Source organism: Bombina bombina, chromosome 4 (genome assembly GCF_027579735.1).
Source record: "Bombina bombina isolate aBomBom1 chromosome 4, aBomBom1.pri, whole genome shotgun sequence".
Lineage (NCBI taxonomy): Eukaryota > Metazoa > Chordata > Amphibia > Anura > Bombinatoridae > Bombina > Bombina bombina.
This window is the reverse complement of record NC_069502.1, coordinates 754,100,310-754,119,573: the sequence shown is the minus strand read 5'-3', so window position 1 is coordinate 754,119,573 and position 19,264 is coordinate 754,100,310. Positions and strand designations below refer to the sequence as shown.

Here is a 19,264-nt window from a genome sequence, read left to right as displayed (position 1 = left end):
GGCTTCCTTATTTTATACTGTATTTGTCTGGAAAACTAAAGCTCAATACATAGAGAGAACAATGAAAAATGATCATGTTATTGCTTAACTATCCTGCACCCCACTGGGAGTGTAATTTCTTCTGCTGGCTGTGTTTACTTAGCCTATTCAATAACTGAGACTCCAGGATCAAAACTTTCAGTATAGGTTGGGATACCACAAGCTAAATCAGCTATTTTAAAGGCCGAAATAGTGGTAAAGGAGCTACTTGTAAACAATTGAATAAACTCCAGGAGGTAAAATGGATCATTGGGAACAATTTAAATGGAAGAAAATGTTTGGGTGGAGTGTGATTACCGAAATCAATGCTTTTCATGCATCGTATAGGTGACTCTTCCAATACCTGATTGGATATTTTACCAGTACAAGAATTATGTTATTGTCTGCATTGTGATTATTCTGATGTCAACAAAAGTCATATCGGGGGCGGAAAAACAGCTAAAAACAAGATCTACTAGATTGGAATCCACCCCTAAATGTTTATTTATTAAGATTGTTGCAAGGTAAATGCAGATGTGCAAATACTGTTACTACAACTCAAAGTGTCACATATTGTAAAGTGTTTGTGTAATACTATTAGGAAAAAATCATCATCTGAACCCAATCAGCTTGCTTTTGATGGACCAACCTGCCATGTGGTTAATAATATACTAGAGTCCTACATAAAACATGTAATTCTCATCATGAATTTACACTGCGAGTTCCAAGATATATATATATATATATATATAGATAGATAGAGATAGATATACTCAAATGCTGTGGGATTCACAGTCTCACCTAATAATAGTCATCCATCAGGGTGCCAAGTACAATCTAACTATACACAAAAGGATCTACACGTATTGGACTTTGTAGACTTATTATTTTTACGAGCACAATAAAGAAACTCACATAAGTAATACATTTTTTTTGCTAAAGAAATGTGATCTACAGAAGGTCTCTCTCTGCCAGCGGCTGGGACAGGGAGATGCAGCTATTTTGGCAAACAAGGTTGATATCCCAGATCCTTAGACTAGACATCAAAAACTGATGTGTGGCCTTTCTTTACCTATGGACCTTACTAATTCTCTAATAGCTATAGTGTAGTGAAAACAAATAACCTCAAAAGTATTGGCTTATAATTACCATACCTGTACGCTACGTTATCTCAAGTTTTCTACCATATTGAATGATTACTGCTTTAGTTGTCCAGTGTCTTACATTGCTGTTCCCCTATTTAACACTAGGAACAGTATTAAACTGACTGTATATATTTCCTCTATTTAAAGGGACACTGAACTCAATTTTTTTCTTTCGTGATTCAGATAGAGCATGCAATTTTAAGCAACTTTCTAATTTACTCCTGTTATCAATTTTTCTTTGTTTTCTTGTTATCTTTATTTGAAATGCAAGAATGTAAGTTTAGATGCCGGCCCATTTTTGGTGAACAACATGGGTTGTTATAGCTTAGATGCCTAAATAAAGATAGCAAGAGAACAAAGAAAAATTGATAATAGGCATAAATGAGAAAGTTGCTTAAAATTGCATGCTCTATCTGAATCACGAAAGAAAAAATTTGGGTTCAGTGTCCCTTTAAAGGTTGTTTATATATTGACCAAAAGAATATATTACATAAGATAGTAATTAATGGACCCACAAGTGGTCCTTATAGTCATGATCCCTTATATTTCACTGCCCAATTTTACTTAGCCAAAAGCCTAAGAGGCTTAGGGGGAAAACATTTATCTATTTATCATTAAGCGTAAATTAAGTTGCGATCTCCACTTTATGGTCCCTCCACTGCAGTACATGTGATATATGATTATTTAGTCTCATTCTTTACTTATATACTCACGACTTCAGAAAGGCCACTATTGTACTTATCCAACCGCTACTAAGCATTTTAGACCCGCACTGCTTTAATGCCTGAAATTCTATTTAACTTGGGCGGCACTGGTATTCTGCTACACTATGCAATGCCAAAGGGGTTTATCCATTAAGCTTCATACTATATTATTGTATACCACATCTCTGTTCTATAGAATGGATAGTTTTACCATCTATTTATATTATGTTATATATATTGTATTATGAGCTTGTTCCAGGTCTCACGTCTTCACCTCTATCCAGCAGCCCTATGCTCTTAAGATAGAAGTTGCATAATCCCGTACACCATACTTATTACTAATAAATTATTTCTAGCTCATACATTACCTCTTGCATTTCGAAGAAGACGTTCATTCACCAGAACATTATACTGGAACATAGTTTCCAAAATTTGGTATAATTTTTGTGACTTAAGAATTCACCAGCTTACTATTGGTGATGCTTTTAGACTCAATATCTTACTGACTAATACATACCCCATTATTGATCTCTACCAAAGAAGAATGCTACTTAATACTTTATTTGTATACAACTGACCTAGTTGGCTTGCTGTTAATTAATATAACATCTTTATCTATTTATGAATATCATAACTTTGTACTTTAACAGTATGTTTATCTGAATTCAACCTTGAACCTGTTGCACGAGTAACCTAAGATGTATAGTGACACCATTTCCCTACGGAACTGTATTAATGATGGCCTTTAGGTTTGTTTAATACACCTCTGGTAATTCGTACTAGGAGGGTCACCTTATATGCCTCCCAACATTCACTAATTTTACATCATAATATGTTTCGAATGTGTTTACTTTGTTATCTTTAATTTACCTTTTGCACCCATACCATATATCCTCATTCTCCTTATTCCTTTAATGATGCACCGTAATAGGCCCTGCCCCTTCTTCCCCCCCTTAATTTGAGCGGCTCTTGCCCGCTGGACTTTTCCCCCACCCCACATACTATGGCCTAGGAGTGGCCAAAACAAAAGCCAACTCCCCACATACTGATATCATTAGTTTGGATAATGAAGAATATTCCCTTTGTCGTTGTGGGGAACATATGCCATATAATATGTTATAAAATGAAGTTCCATTTTATTCAGTCCATATCCTTTCTCACACCCCATTAAGACATGATATGTTACTGTTATGTATACCTGGCTCGGGTTTCATTATTATCTTTGGACGAATTATGTATGTTATTTTTCCTCTGTTTGTCTTGCTCACAACTTCAATAAAAATTATTTAAAATAAAAATAAAGGTGATCAAATAATTTTCTTATTCAAGTTGCCTTTTTATATATGAACACAATGGTCTTATCTGAATTACATTTTTGTGTCTAATATATCTCTCCTCAGGCCTTTGATATAATGAAGATAACCCACGGAAAAGACCACATTCTGATGAAGGACCTGATAGATCTTTTAAGGGAATGTGAAGCCAGCATGAAAACAAAGTAGAGATGTATTCCATAATGATACAGTAACACAGCTACAGCACATTTTTTTGCCTAAAGAACATATTGCTCCAATTACATTTTTTTGTTGTGTATTACTTTACCTTAAGTAGTAATAAATCATGAATACTTCTGTTGTGGAAATATGCAAATTGAGGGAACTCAGATTTCATTACTGTACAAAAATATATGTAGCTTATAAATGCATTTCATATATTTCAATTTTTCTCACAATTAACTCAATTATTAGACATTCCGTAAGCATTTTATTCACTCAGTTTTCAGAAATCAGATATTATTATTTTTGTTTATTGGAAGGAAACCATATATACATGAACGTTACATAAACAATGGTTCTGTTTCAATACTGTAAACTCTTTTCAGGAGAATCATTTTGTATACAGCCATCTGCTAACTGTACATGTCTGTTCTTTCTGAATATTAATAAACTCCATCTATGTGAAGCAAACTTAGTCTATAGATTTATTTTAGAAATGTTCATGTCTATAAGAGAGTTCATGAAATTCAGCTTACCAAGAATTTTTTTTCTTCCATTTTTGTAAGAACTGTATATTTAGCAAGTGAAACAAACTCTGAACTGGGGTAAGCATCTCAAGTGAAACAAAATAAAGATAAGTGTATATATATATATATATATATATATATATATATATATATATATATATATATACACATTCAAATACAAACAGGTGAAATAGTTTTTTCTCTTTCATTACAACTTCACAGCTATGTATTATTAAAGGGATATGCAACCCAAATGTTTTCATTCATGATTCAGATAGAGCATGCAATTTTTTTTTTTATTTATAAACCAAGGCAAAACACAGAGATGTTACATATTGCATTTGTTGTTTAGGACAAAAAGTTGCAAGAAATAAAGATATACTAACACACTTTAAGGCTTAATGGCCTTGCATAGTTTATACAATAATATGCTAATTCTGCTTAGCATGTCAATCAAAAATTGTGTTTAACATTATTCAATAAGATAAACAATATCTACTTCATTTGTCTCTGAGAATGTCTTAGAGTTTTTCAAAAAATTTTCTCCCCCCCCCCCCCCCTGCCGGTGGTATATTTGCGCCCCGCAGGGCTGGTTATCTTTCCTTGTCACCCATAACAAAACATTGATGAGTATTTACAATTTGCATACTCCGATCAATCTGTTCCAACAACCAAAAAGGGAAGAAAAAAAAAAAAGGGGAAGAAAAACCCAATTTAACTGATTTCCCTTCCTCTCCTCAATCTCCCCATCTACCATACCCCCAGGAGAACTATCTCAGAATGTTTAAAGGGAAAAATTAAATAGTCAATTTCACTTTCCTGGAGTGATTTTATAAATAATGCCCATTTACTAAAAAACTTCCTTATGTCTGATTCCTTATCAATATCTGTGTTTTTTTGCTCTAATATACATTGTTTTTTTAAATAATTCCTAATTTCGGGAATTGTTGGGAGTGCTCTTGTTTTCCACTTTTTGCAAATCAGGTACCTAGTGGTTAGGATGGAAATAATTATTATTTTATCATAATCATGATGAGAGTTTTCCATCTTTAGGCAAAAAATTATTTGATATAGTGATAGAGGAGGTATATTAATTTTTAATATGGTCCCTAGCCAGTATTCTAGTCTATTCCAGAATCTTCTAATCTTGGGGCAAAACCAAAACATATGGGTCAGGTTTGCCGCCTGAAGGGAGCATTTAGGACACTTACTTTACGCCAGAGAAAGGCTTTAGAATACACAACCAGCAGTTTAATATGTCCTGTGAAGGAGCCTAGTATGGGCCTCCCGCCAGGTGGCAGATATCGTAGCGGCAGTTACTTTACTTATTGATAGTTGGATGGTTTTTGAGTCAATGTCGGTCTGGGGTATTAATGAACACCATTTTGATGCCATAGTGTCTAGTAAAGTAGAACTTCTACTTGTATTAAGTATATTGTAGCATGGGGTAATAGACATATGGCCATTTTTGTCAAATTTAACCAGTTTTCCAATTTACCTAGCGTCCAACGTTATCCTTGCTGTTTGATTAGTTCTGCAGTGAAATGTCTTATTTGCAAGAAGGAAAAGAAATCCCTGTTAGGAAGATTAAATTCTGTTTTAAGTTCCTCAAAGGATTTGATGCATTTCCTATCTTGGTCTAATAAATAGATTATTTTGTCCAGTCCAGCATTATGCCACCTGTTAAAGATTATTGAGTTAATACCAGCTTGAAATTGTGGGTTCCCTATTATGGGGAGATGTTTCGAAACACTTCTGGATATTGTAAGAAATTTAGTTAATTTACCCCAAGCCTTAATCGGGATATATATTGTATTCAGCCCTTTAATCATTGCGGGCAAATCCCGTGTCAAGGAGTGGATCATAGCCACTGGAAGATAAGGTTTACAGATATTTAATTCTAACTCATTGTTTAGGATATAATTTTTTGTATGTGTCCAGTCAGCTACTGTGCGTGCCAGAAAACTAAGATTGTAAAATTTAATATTCGGTAGTGCTAAACCTCCAGACTCTTTGGATATACTAAGTTTAGCAAGGGATATTTTAGGTCTCTTACCCTGCCAAATAAATTGAGTAAGTGCAGCATTGGTAAAGCGGATGTCCTTTTCTAACAAGAGCAATGGTACATTCTGAAGGATATATAGAAGTTTAGGGAGGAGAATCATTTTAAATAGTTCTACCCGACCCGAGACTGATAGAGGCAAGTTCTGCCAAGACTTAAGTTTATCCTTGATAGAGATTAGTATAGGTGATATATTAAATTTATATAGGTCCCGTAAGTTAAGTGGAATATGAATCCCTAGATATTTAAAGGAATCCGTGACTACTCTAAATGGGATATCTAAGATAGAGCTATTGTTTTTCCTCAACCAGAGGATTTCAGACTTTGATTTGTTTACCTTATACCCGGAGAAGGAGCCAAAATTATCAGTTATTTGAAGAAGTTTTGGGATATTTAGTTTAGTGTTGGATATATAAATTAATAAGTCATCAGCATAAAGACCAATTTTTATCTGATAATCTCGGATCCTTATGCCCTCCAGAGAATCCCTGATCATGATAGCCAACGGTTCAATAGCTATGTCGAAAAGGAGCGGGGAAAGAGGGCAGCCCTGACGTGTTCCTCTTTCCAGCATAATTGGAGATGAAAGAGTATCATTTATTATCAACCTTGTTTGGGATTGAGCATGTAGGTTTCCTATGAACCTATGAAGATTACCAACTATCCCAAACTTTGTTAGAGCTGTCAGAGTATGATTAGAGATTACAGAGTCAAAGGCTTTCTCGGCGTCAATTGACAAGATTGCTAAATCAGGGAGGCCCTCTTCCCGCGTAGCAGAGAGGGGATGGTTCTGTATGTAATCCATTGTTACAAGTAGTTCTCTGATTTTTGCCGTCGAATTGCGCCCATTTAAGAAGCCAGCTTGATCTGTATGTATTACTTTTGCTAGGATGGGTTGTAACCTAGTTGCAAGAATGGAAGACATAATTTGGAATCTGAGTTGAGTAGAGCAATTGGCCTATATGACTCTTTATGCCGGGGGTCCTTCCCCTCTTTTAGGATCAAGGTTGTATATGATGCGGAGAAAGATGCTGAGACCGTTAGATGTAGGTAAGTCGGACAAACTAGCGATGTCCAGAAATAAGCGCAAGTACAAATTTCTGGAGTCGCCAGTGACTTACGGCACTTTAGAAACTGCCGCCGCCTAAAAAAACTAACTAAAGTCTTAAATCTGCCGTTACTGTCTAACACGCCTCCCAAACATCATCCCGACACGTATACCCCTCTATCCGCAATCCCCCCTCTCACTCCTAATAATAAATATATTAACCCCTAAACCGCCGCTCCCGGACCCCGCCGCCAGCTACATTATATGTATTACCCCCTAATCTGACCCCCCTACACCGCCGCCACCTATATTATATGTATTATCCCCTAATCTGATCCCCCTACACCGCCGCCAGCTACATTATATGTATTACCCCCTAATCTGATCCCCCTACACCGCCGCCACCTATATTAAATTTATTACCCCCTAAGCTGAGCCCCCTACACCGCCGCCACCTATATTATATGTATTACCCCCTAATGTGAGCCCCCTACCCCGCCACCACCTACATTAACTATATTAACCCCTAATGTGAGCCCCCCACCCCGCTGCCACCTACATTAACTATCTCAGCATTTTTTTTATTTTTTGTAACTTAGCTTTTTTTTTTTGTACTTCAGTTAGTTTATGTAATTGTATTTAATTGTAGTTATTTGTAGGTAATTTATTTAATTTATTTAATGATAGTGTAGTGTTAGGTTTAATTGTAACTTAGGTTAGGATTTATTTTACAGGTGATTTTGTATTTCTTTTAGCTAGGTAGTTATTAAATAGTTAATAACTATTTAATAACTATTCTAACTAGCTAAAATAAATACAAAGTTACCTGTAAAATAAATATAATTCCTAAAATAGCTACAATGTAATTATTAATTACATTGTAGCTATCTTAGGGTTTATTTTACAGGTAAGTATTTAGTTTTAAATAGGAATAATTTATTAAAGTATAGTGTAGTGTTAGGTGTAATTATAACTTAGGTTAGTTTTTATTTTACAGGTTAATTTCTCTTTATTTTAGCTAGGTAAGCTATTAAATAGTTAATAACTATTTAATAGCTATTGTACCTAGTTAAAATAAATTGAAAGTTACCTGTAAAATAAAAATAAATCCTAAGATAGCTACAATATAATTATTATTTATATTGTAGCTATATTAGAGTTTATTTTAAAGGTATTTAGTTTTAAATAGGATTAATTTAGTTCATAATAGAAATATTATTTAGATTTATTTAATTAATATTTAAGTTAGGTGGGTGTTAGGGTTAGTGTTAGACTTAGGTTTAGGGGTTAATAATTTTATTACAGTGGCGGCGGTGTAGTGGGGGGCAGGATAGGGGTTAATAAATGTATTATAGGTGGCACCGGTGTAGGGGGGCAGATTAGGGGTTAATAAATTTAATATAGGTTGCGGTGGGCTCCGGGAGCGGCGGTTTAGGGGTTAATATGTATAGAGTAGCTTGCGGTGGGCTCCAGGAGCGGCGGTTTAGGGGTTAATACATATATTATAGTTGCGGTGGGTTCCGGGAGCGGCGGTTTAGGGGTTAATATGTATAGAGTAGCTTGTGGTGGGCTCCAGGAGCGGCGGTTTAGGGGTTAATACATATAGTTGCGGTGGGTTCCGGGAGCGGCGGTTTAGGGGTTAATATGTATAGAGTAGCTTGCGGTGGGCTCCGGGAGCGGCGGTTTAGGGGGTAATAACTTTATTTAGTTGCGGCGGTGTAGGGGGGACAGATTAGGGGTGTTTAGACTCGGGGTACATGTTAGGGTTTTAGGTGTAGACAGTTCCCATAGGAATCAATGGGATGTCTGGCAGCAGCGAACTTGTACTTTCGCTATGGTCAGACTCCCATTGATTCCTATGGGATCCGCCGCCTCCAGGGTGGCGGTTTGAAAACCAGGTACGCTGGGCCGGAAAAGTGCCGAGCGTACCTGCTAGTTTTTTGATAACTAGCAAAAGTAGTCAGATTGTGCCGAACTTGTGTGCTGAACATCTGGAGTGACGTAAGAATCGATCTGTGTCGGACTGAGTCCGGCAGATCAAAGTTTACGTCACAAAATTCTACTTTTGCCGGTCTCTAGCCTTTGATAACTAAGGCGAATCAGCCTCTCCACAAATACGCTGCGGAATTCCAGCGTATTTGAGGTTGACGGCTTGATAACTACCCCCCTATGTGGTATTGCATTGTCTTGTTATCTTTCATTTGTTGATTGTGCAAATCTACAGTGTTGACTGGTCCTTTAAGTACCCATTAAAACATAATTTGGGTGCATATGTACAATAGTATTTGTCCATGCTGTATCATAGCAAATGATAATTCTTTTAGAAATACATTTCTCACAGGGTGAACACGTTCATTCTTTAATAGTGAATGTGATTTTTTTCAGATATAGATTATTTAGAGTACATTTGAAAACCATATTGAAACCACCATCACTGTTTGAATAACAAAAGACTAAAATAGACTCTTGTTACTTAAATGCAACCTGAAAGGAAATTCACAACTTTAGGTAGACCCTAAACTTTTTCTTAAAGGATATAATTTCACATTATCATATCCAAATGAGTGTTCCACTTAGAGGTTTTTATTAAGTATAGAGGGAAGATCAATTGAATAAAGAGCTCAATTATAAACACTTTTCAAGTTAATACCCATGACTTATGGAACTTCAATATTAAAAACACAAATATTATTACAAAGGAGATAAGGTGAATCCATGATATTCTTGAGTTTATAATCTGAATTAATTGAAATTTCAAAATTAAACTCTGTACACACTGAAATACACATGTGGAAAGATATATTTAATACCTATTGACAAGAAGTAACATACAAAGAGGATGTACAATCTGAAAATGCCTAATAAATTATAGTAGCTTTAGTGCACATTAAACACATTATGTAGCTTCCATTGTCGAAACTATCAAGGATGTGCAAAAAAAAGAATCCAAAATATTTCTGTATAATTTCTTTGAACTGAGCACTATGATCAAAACAGGAGCTTAAAGTTTTACAACTCTTCAGTATATCATTCTCTTTAGTCAAAGCTTTCCTCACTAAATATTTCATGCCATAGGCAATGTCAGAGAGAAAAATGGACAGTTTAAGGTAATCGTTGTATGCATATCACACTATTTAATTATATGGTTTCTTCATGTCATAGACGGTATTGAAATTGGTTCTTTACTGGCTTTTGAAGTAAACTAATTCACATTTCTCTGCCTCTCATTGTTATCCTTTAAACTTTTAATACAATAGGCAATATACCTTTTGCTCATCATTGTAAAATGCCTTTGGTAAGTAGGTGTCATTGGAGATTTGGATTAAATAAAGCTCTGTTGTGTTTGAATAGAGGTATATAAGTATGCAGCTCTGAGGTTTATTCAAAAGATTTGCTTTATTAAATGCTGTCAGTGGTTATTTAATTGTTCATTCTAACATTTGGGAAAGCCATTTACTTTTAGTGTTGTTCATATTTTCATTTAGCAAAGCTATTTCATTTTTATGGTCCACATATTCTTACTTTGCTAATGCAGAATTGCAAATATAGCTTCCCTAATATATTATTTATCATTATATCAGATTTCTTTATTAAATTTCTTTTATTGCACTACATCTTTATTGGGATTATTCTAAACATAATACAAATCAATGAATAAATGTGTAAGGACATATCTAAGTGAGAATAATCATACTACATATTTAAATGCTATACAAAATAAATGAATTATTTTCATTCTAACGCTGCAACTTCAGATACCAAAGACATTGTACAGCACAATCAAAAATTCCTGTATTTTTTTTTCGATATCCAGAAAACCAAAATTACAGCAAATGAGTCTTAATACAAAGAGATTGATATATGAAAAATCTAACGCCTAGATTATGAGTTTTGCGCTAAACAGGGTGCAAAATTAACGCCACAAAAATTGCTTTATTTCACTCTCCGTAGCGCTGCCATTACGTGTTACTGAAAAGCCTCCTTGTGCTGTGCGTTATGGTGCGTTAAGCTCCACTCCGCACAAAATCCAAGGGCTCAGTTTACGTGCTCGTCCACGCTTTCACCCATAGACATCAATGGGGAGAAAGTGTTAAAAATAAAACGAACACATGAAGTGCAGAATGGCAAATCTCTGTAACACAAGCCTATTGATGAATATGGGGAAAAGAAAGTTACATTTAAACCTAACACCCTAACATAAACCCCTAGTCCAAACACCTCTAATCCACCGCTCCTCGACATCAGCCACACTAAAGTTATTAACCCCAAATCCTCCGCTGCCTGACATCGCCCCCACTATTAAAAGCAATTAACCCCTAATTCTCTGCTCCCCGACATCGACGCCACTAAATAAAGTTATTAACCCCTAATCCGCCGCTCCCTGACATCTCTGACACCTAAATAAAGTTGTTAACCCCTAATCTGCCTCTCCCTGACACTAAATAAAGTTATTAACCTCTAATCCACCACTCCCCAACATCGCTAACACCTAAATAAACATATTAACCCCTAAACCGCTGCCCCTCCACATCGCAAAATCATTAAATTAAACTTTTAACCCCTAAACCTATCACCCCCCTAACTTTAAATTAAAATTACAATATAACTATCTTAAAATAAATAAATACTTACCTGTGAAATAAAAAAAACTAGCATTAAGCTATAAATTAACCTAACATAACTTTCTCTTGTTAAGTGTATCCAGTCCACGGATCATCCATTACTTGTGGGATATTCTCCTTCCCAACAGGAAGTTGCAAGAGGATCACCCACAGCAGAGCTTCTATATAGCTCCTCCCCCAGCTGTCATATCCAGTCATTCTCTTGCAAGCCTCAACCAAGATGGAGGTCGTAAGAGGAGTGTGGTGTTTTATACTTAGTTTATTCTTCAATCAAAAGTTTGTTATTTTTAAATGGTGCCGGAGTGTACTGTTTATCTCAGGCAGTATTTAGAAGAAGAATCTGCCTGTGTTTTCTATGATCTTAGCAGAAGTAAATAAGATCCATGGCTGTTCTCACATATTCTGAGGAGTGAGGTAACTTCAGAGAGGGAATGGCGTGCAGGTTTTCCTGCAATAAGGTATGTGCGGTTAATATATTTCTAGGGATGGAATTTGCTAGAAAATGCTGCTGATACCGAACTAATGTAAGTAAAGCCTTAAATGCAGTGATAGCGACTGGTATCAGGCTTATTAATAGAGATACATACTCTTATAAAAATGTAATATAAAACGTTTGCTGGCATGTTTAATCGTTTTAATATATATATATATTTGGTGATAAAACTTATTGGGGCCTAGTTTTTTTCCACATGGCTGGCTAGAAACAGTTTCCTTAGGCTTTCCACTGTTGTAATATGAGTGGGAGGGGCCTATTTTGCCATTTTTTTGCACAGCAAAAATTACAGACACAGACATCCAGCTTCTTCCTGCATGATCCAGGACATCTCTGGAGGGCTCAAAAGGCTTCAAAGTTGTTTTTGGGGGAGGTAAAAAGCCACAGTAGGGCTGTGGCAGTTGTTGTGACTGTTTGAAAAAACGTTTTTGTCATTTATTATTCCGTTTTGGGTATTAAGGGGTTAATCATCCATTTGCAAGTGGGTGCAATGCTCTGCTAACTTGTTACATACACTGTAAAAATTTCGTTAGTGTAACTGCCTTTTTTCACTGTTATTTCAAATTTTGACAAAATTTGTGTTTCTTAAAGGCGCAGTAACATTTTTTATATTGCTTGTAAACTTGTTTAAAGTGTTTTCCAAGCTTGCTAGTCTCATTGCTAGTCTTTTTAAACATGTCTGACACAGAGGAAACTACTTGTTCATTATGTTTGAAAGTCATGGTGGAGCCCCATAGGAGAATGTATACTAAATGTATTGATTTCACCTTAAACAGTAAAGATCAGTCTTTAAATGTAAAAGAAATATCACCAGAAGATTCTGACGAGGGGGAAGTTATGCCGACTAACTCTCCCCACGTGTCAGACCCTTCGCCTCCCGCTCAGGGGATGCACGCTAATATGGCGCCAATTACATCAGGGACGCCCATAGCGATTACTTTGCAGGACATGGCTGCAATCATGAATAATACCATGTCAGAGGTATTATCCAGGTTGCCTGAATTAAGAGGCAAGCGCGATTGCTCTGGGGTTAGGAGAAATACAGAGCGCGCAGATGCTGTAAGGGCCATGTCTGATACTGCGTCACAATATGCAGATCATGAGGACAGAGAGCTTCAGTCTGTGGGTGACATCTCTGATTCGGGGAAACCTGATTCAGAGATTTCTAATTTTAAATTTAAGCTTGAGAACCTCCGTGTGTTGCTTGGGGAGGTATTAGCTGCTCTGAACGACTGTAACACAGTTGCAGTACCAGAGAAATTGTGTAGGCTGGATAAATACTATGCGGTGCCGGTGTGTACTGATGTTTTTCCTATACCTAAAAGGCTTACAGAAATTATTAGCAAGGAGTGGGATAGACCGGGTGTGCCTTTTTCCCCACCTCCTATATTTAGAAAAATGTTTCCAATAGACGCCACTACACGGGACTTATGGCAGACGGTCCCTAAGGTGGAGGGAGCAGTTTATACTTTAGCAAAGCGTACTACTATCCCGGTTGAGGACAGTTGTGCTTTTTCAGATCCAATGGATAAAAAATTGGAGGGTTACCTTAAGAAAATGTTTATTCAACAAGGTTTTATTTTACAGCCCCTTGCATGCATTGCGCCTGTCACGGCCGCGGTGGCATTCTGGTTTGAGGCCCTGGAAGAGGCCATCCATACAGCTCCATTGACTGAAATTATTGACAAGCTTAGAACACTTAAGCTAGCTAACTCATTTGTTTCTGATGCCATTGTTCATTTGACTAAACTAACGGCTAAGAATTCCGGATTCGCCATCCAAGCGCGTAGGGCACTATGGCTTAAATCCTGGTCAGCTGACGTGACTTCGAAGTCTAAATTACTCAACATTCCTTTCAAGGGGCAGACCTTATTCGGGCCTGGTTTGAAGAAAATTATTGCTGACATTACTGGAGGTAAGGGTCACACCCTTCCTCAGGACAGGGCCAAAGCAAAGGCCAAACAGTCTAATTTTCGTGCCTTTCGAAATTTGAAGGCAGGTGCAGCATCAACTTCCTCCGCTTCAAAACAAGAGGGAACTTTTGCTCAATCTAAGCCGGCCTGGAAACCTAACCAGTCCTGGAACAAAGGCAAGCAGGCCAGAAAGCCTGCTGCTGCCTCTAAGACAGCATGAAGGAACGGCCCCCTATCCGGCGACGGATCTAGTAGGGGGCAGACTTTCTCTCTTCGCCCAGGCGTGGGCAAGAGATGTTCAGGATCCCTGGGCGTTGGAGATCATATCTCAGGGATATCTTCTGGACTTCAAAGCTTCCCCTCCACAAGGGTGATTTTATCTTTCAAGGCTATCTGCAAATCAGATAAAGAAAGAGGCATTCCTACGCTGTGTGCAAGACCTCCTAGTTATGGGAGTGATCCATCCAGTTCCGCGGACGGAACAAGGACAGGGTTTTTATTCAAATCTGTTTGTGGTTCCCAAAAAAGAGGGAACCTTCAGACCAATTTTGGATCTAAAGATCTTAAACAAATTCCTCAGAGTTCCATCTTTCAAAATGGAAACTATTCGGACCATCCTACCCATGATCCAAGAAGGTCAGTACATGACCACAGTGGACTTAAAGGATGCCTACCTTCACATACCGATTCAAGATCATTATCGGTTTCTAAGGTTTGCCTTTCTAGACAGGCATTACCAATTTGTAGCTCTTCCCTTCGGGTTGGCTACAGCCCCGAGAATCTTTACAAAGGTTCTGGGCTCACTTCTGGCGGTTCTAAGACCGCGAGGCATAGCGGTGGCTCCGTATCTAGACGACATCCTGATACAGGTGTCAAGCTTTCAAGTTGCCAAGTCTCATACAGAGATAGTTCTGGCATTCCTGAGGTCGCACGGGTGGAAAGTGAACGAGGCAAGAGTTCTCTATCCCCACTCACAAGAGTCTCCTTCTTAGGGACTCATAGATTCTGTAGAAATGAAAATTTACCTGACGGAGTCCAGGTTATCAAAACTTCTAAATGCTTGCCGTGTTCTTCACTCCATTCCGCGCCCTTCGGTAGCTCAGTGTATGGAGGTAATCGGCTTAATGGTAGCATAGTGCCATTTGCACGCCTTCATCTCAGACCGCTGCAATTATGCATGCTGAGTCAGTGGAATGGGGATTACACAGATTTGTCCCCTCTGCTAAATCTGGATCAAGAGACCAGAGATTCTCTTCTCTGGTGGTTGTCTCGGGTACACCTGTCCAAGGGTATGAACTTTCGCAGGCCAGATTGGACAATTGTAACAACAGATGCCAGCCTTCTAGGTTGGGGTGCAGTCTGGAACTCCCTGAGGGCACAGGGATCGTGGACTCAGGAGGAGAAACTCCTTCCAATAAATATTCTGGAGTTAAGAGCGATATTCAATGCTCTTCTGGCTTGGCCTCAGCAACACTGAGGTTCATCAGATTTCAGTCGGACAACATCACGACTGTGGCTTACATCAACCATCAAGGGGGAACCAGGAGTTCCCTAGCGATGTTAGAAGTCTCAAAAATAATTCGCTGGGCAGAGTACCACTCTTGCCACCTGTCAGCAATCCATATCCCAGGCGTGGAGAACTAAGAGGTGGATTTTCTAAGTCATCAGACTTTCCATCCGGGGGAGTGGGAACTCCATCCGTAGGTGTTTGCTCAATTGATTCATCGTTGGTGCAAACCAGAGTTGGATCTCATGGCGTCTCGCCAGAACGCCAAGCTTCCTTGTTACGGATCCAGGTCCAGGGACCCAGAAGCGACGCTGATAGATGCTCTAGCAGCGACTTGGTTCTTCAACCTGGCTTATGTGTTTCCACCGTTTCCTCTGCTCCCTCGACTGATTGCCAAAATCAAACTGGAGAGAGCATCGGTAATTCTGATAGCGCCTGCGTGGCCACGCAGGACTTGGTATGCAGACCTAGTGGACATGTCATCCTTTCCACCATGGACTCTGCTTCTAAGACAGGACCTTCTGATACAAGGTCCTTTCAATCATCCAAATCTATTTTCTCTGAGATTGAATGCTTGATTCTATCAAAGCGTGGCTTCTCCGAGTCAGTCATTGATACTTTAATACAGGCACGAAAGCCTGTTACCAGGAAAATCTACTACAAGATATGGAGTAAATATCTTTATTGGTGTGAATCCAAGAATTACTCATGGAGTAAGGTTAGGATTCCTAGAATATTGTCCTTTCTCCAAGAGGGCTTGGACAAAGGATTATCAGTTAGTTCCTTAAAGGGACAGATTTCTGCTCTGTCTATTCTTTTGCACAAGCGTCTGGCAGAGGTTCCAGACGTCCAGGCATTTTGCCAGGCTTTGGTTAGAATTAAGCCTGTGTTTAAACCTGTTGCTCCCCCGTGGAGCTTAAACTTGGTTCTTAAGGTTCTTCAAGGAGTTCCGTTTGAACCCCTTCATTCCATTGATATTAAACTTTTATCTTGGAAAGTTCTGTTTTTGATGGCTATTTCCTCGGCTCGGAGAGTCTCTGAGCTATCTGCCTTACAATGTGATTCTCCTTATCTGATTTTTCATGCAGATAAGGTAGTTCTGCGTACCAAACCTGGGTTTTTACCTAAGGTGGTTTCTAACAAGAATATCAATCAAGAGATTGTTGTTCCATCATTGTGTCCTAATCCTTCTTCAAAGAAGGAACGTCTTTTACATAATCTGGGCGTAGTCTGTGCCTTGAAGTTTTACTTACAAGCTACTAAGGATTTTCGTCAAACATCTGCCCTGTTTGTCGTTTACTCTGGACAGAGGAGAGGTCAAAAAGCTTCGGCAACCTCTCTTTCCTTTTGGCTTCGGAGCGTAATACGCCTAGCCTATGAGACTGCTGGACAGCAGCCCCCTGAAAGGATTACAGCTCATTCTACTAGAGCTGCGGCTTCCACCTGGGCCTTTAAAAATGAGGCCTCTGTTGAACAGATTTGCAAGGCTGCGACTTGGTCTTGGGCTTCACACCTTTTCAAAATTTTACAAATATGATACTTTTGCTTCTTCGGAGGCTGTTTTTGGGAGAAAGGTTCTTCAGGCAGTGGTTCCTTCCGCTTAATCTTGCCTTGTCCCTCCAATCATCCGTGTACTTTAGCTTTGGTATTGGTATCCCACAAGTAATGGATGATCCGTGGACTGGATACACTTAACAAGAGAAAACATAATTTATGCTTACCTGATAAATTTATTTCTCTTGTAGTGTATCCAGTCCACGGCCCGCCCTGTCCTTTTAAGGCAGGTCTAAATTTTAATTAAACTACAGTCACCACTGTACCCTATGGTTTCTCCTTTCTCTGTTTGTTTTCGGTCGAATGACTGGATATGACAGCTGGGGGAGGAGCTATATAGCAGCTCTGCTGTGGGTGATCCTCTTGCAACTTCCTGTTGGGAAGGAGAATATCCCACAAGTAATGGATGATCCGTGGACTGGATACACTACAAGAGAAATAAATTTATCAGGTAAGCATAAATTATGTTTTTCTAATAAAATAAAAAAAATTACCAATTAAAAAATTTAAATTATAAATTTTAAAAAACCTAACACTACGAAAAAATTAAAAAATCTAAAATTACAAAAAATAATAAACACTAAATTACGAAAAATAAAACACTAAGATTACAAAAATAGTAAACGAAATTATCAAAAATAAAAACAATTACAACTAATCTAATAGCCCTATAAAAATAAAAAAGCCCCCCAAAATAAAAACACCCCCTAGCCTACAATAAACTACCAATAGTCCTTAAAAGGGCCTTTTGTAGGGCATTGCCCTAAGTTAAACAGTTCTTTTACCTGTAAAAAAAATACAAAGTCCCCCCAACAGTAAAACCCACCAACCAACCAACTTACCAAAATAAAAGACCTAACTCTAAAAAAAACCTAAGCTACCCATTGCCCCTACGGGTTCAAAACAGCCAATAGGATGAGAGCTACTGAAATCCAATTGGCTGTTCAAATCAGCCAATAGGATTTCAGAAGCTCTCATCCTATTGGCTGATTTAAATTTGAAGAATCAAATCAGCCAATGGGAATGCAAGTTACGCCATTTTGAAGCGAGTACCTTGCATTTAACTTCAGTGTACGGCGGTGACTGTATGAAGAGGACGCTCCACACAGCATGTCATCACCGGTCCAGGATGGCTCCATTCCACTCTGGGATCAAAATAGAAGATGCCCGTGCGATGGATGAAGATGTCTCCGCCTGGATGAAGACTTCTCACCGCCTGGATAGAGATGGATATCCGGACTTCAGGAACTGTGAGTAGATATTTTGGGGTTAGTGTTACACATTTTTTTAACAATTTTTTTGGATTGTTTTTTTTTTTCAGATTAGGGCTTTAGGCAAATTGTAAAAGAGCTGAATGCCCTTTTAAGGGCAGTGAAAAAGAGCTGAATGCCGTTTTAAGGCAGTTAGGTTTTTTATTTTGGGGGGTTGGTTGGGTGGTGGGTTTTACTGTTGGGGGACTTTGTATTTTTTACAGGTAAAAGAGCTGTTTAACTTAGGGCAATGCCCTGCAAAAGACCCTTTTAAGGGCTATTGGTAGTTTATTGTAGGCTAGGGGGTGTTTTTATTTTGGGGGGCTTTTTTATTTTTATAGGACTATTAGATTAGGTGTAATTGTTTTTATTTTTTATCATTTCGTTTATTATTTTTTGTGATCTTAGAGTTTTTTATTTTTCATAATTTTAGTGTTTATTTTTTTTGTAATGTTAGATTTTTTAATTTTTTTCGTAGGATTAGTTTTTTTTTAATTTGTAATTTAGGATTTTTAATTGGTAGTTTCTTTTTTATTAGAATAGATTAGTAATGTTAGGTTAATTTATAGTTTAATGTTAGGTTTGTTTTTATTTAACAGGTAAGTTATTATTTATTTAAAAATCGTTATATTGTAATTTTAATTTAAAGTTAGGGGGGTGTTAGGTTTAGGGGTTAATAGTTTAATTTAGCGATTTGCGATGTGGCGGGCTGGCGGTTTAGGAGTTAATAGGTTTATTTAGTGGCGGCGATGTGGCAGGCCAGAGGGTTAGGGGTTAATAGGTGTATTTAGTGGCGTCGATGTGGGAGGCCGGAGGTTTAAGGGTTAATAGTTTTATTTAGTGGCGGCGATGTGGGAGTCCGGAAGTTTAGGGGTTAATAGGTTTAGTTAGTGGTGGCGATGTGGGAGGCCAGAGGTTTAGTGGT

The 19,264-nt window shown here is 37.9% G+C and overlaps 1 protein-coding gene across 1 annotated transcript in view; it reads left to right on the top strand.

Moving 5' to 3' along the window:
* Positions 1 to 3,834, top strand: part of LOC128656879 (histone-lysine N-methyltransferase SMYD3) — a 619,924-nt gene extending 616,090 nt beyond the window's left edge. The window contains exon 7 of the mRNA XM_053711043.1: positions 3,268 to 3,834. Coding sequence (XP_053567018.1) covers positions 3,268 to 3,369 — 102 coding nt within the window. The 3' untranslated portion in view covers positions 3,370 to 3,834. The remainder of the gene's footprint in view (positions 1 to 3,267) is intronic.
* The last annotated feature ends 15,430 nt before the right edge of the window (positions 3,835 to 19,264 follow it).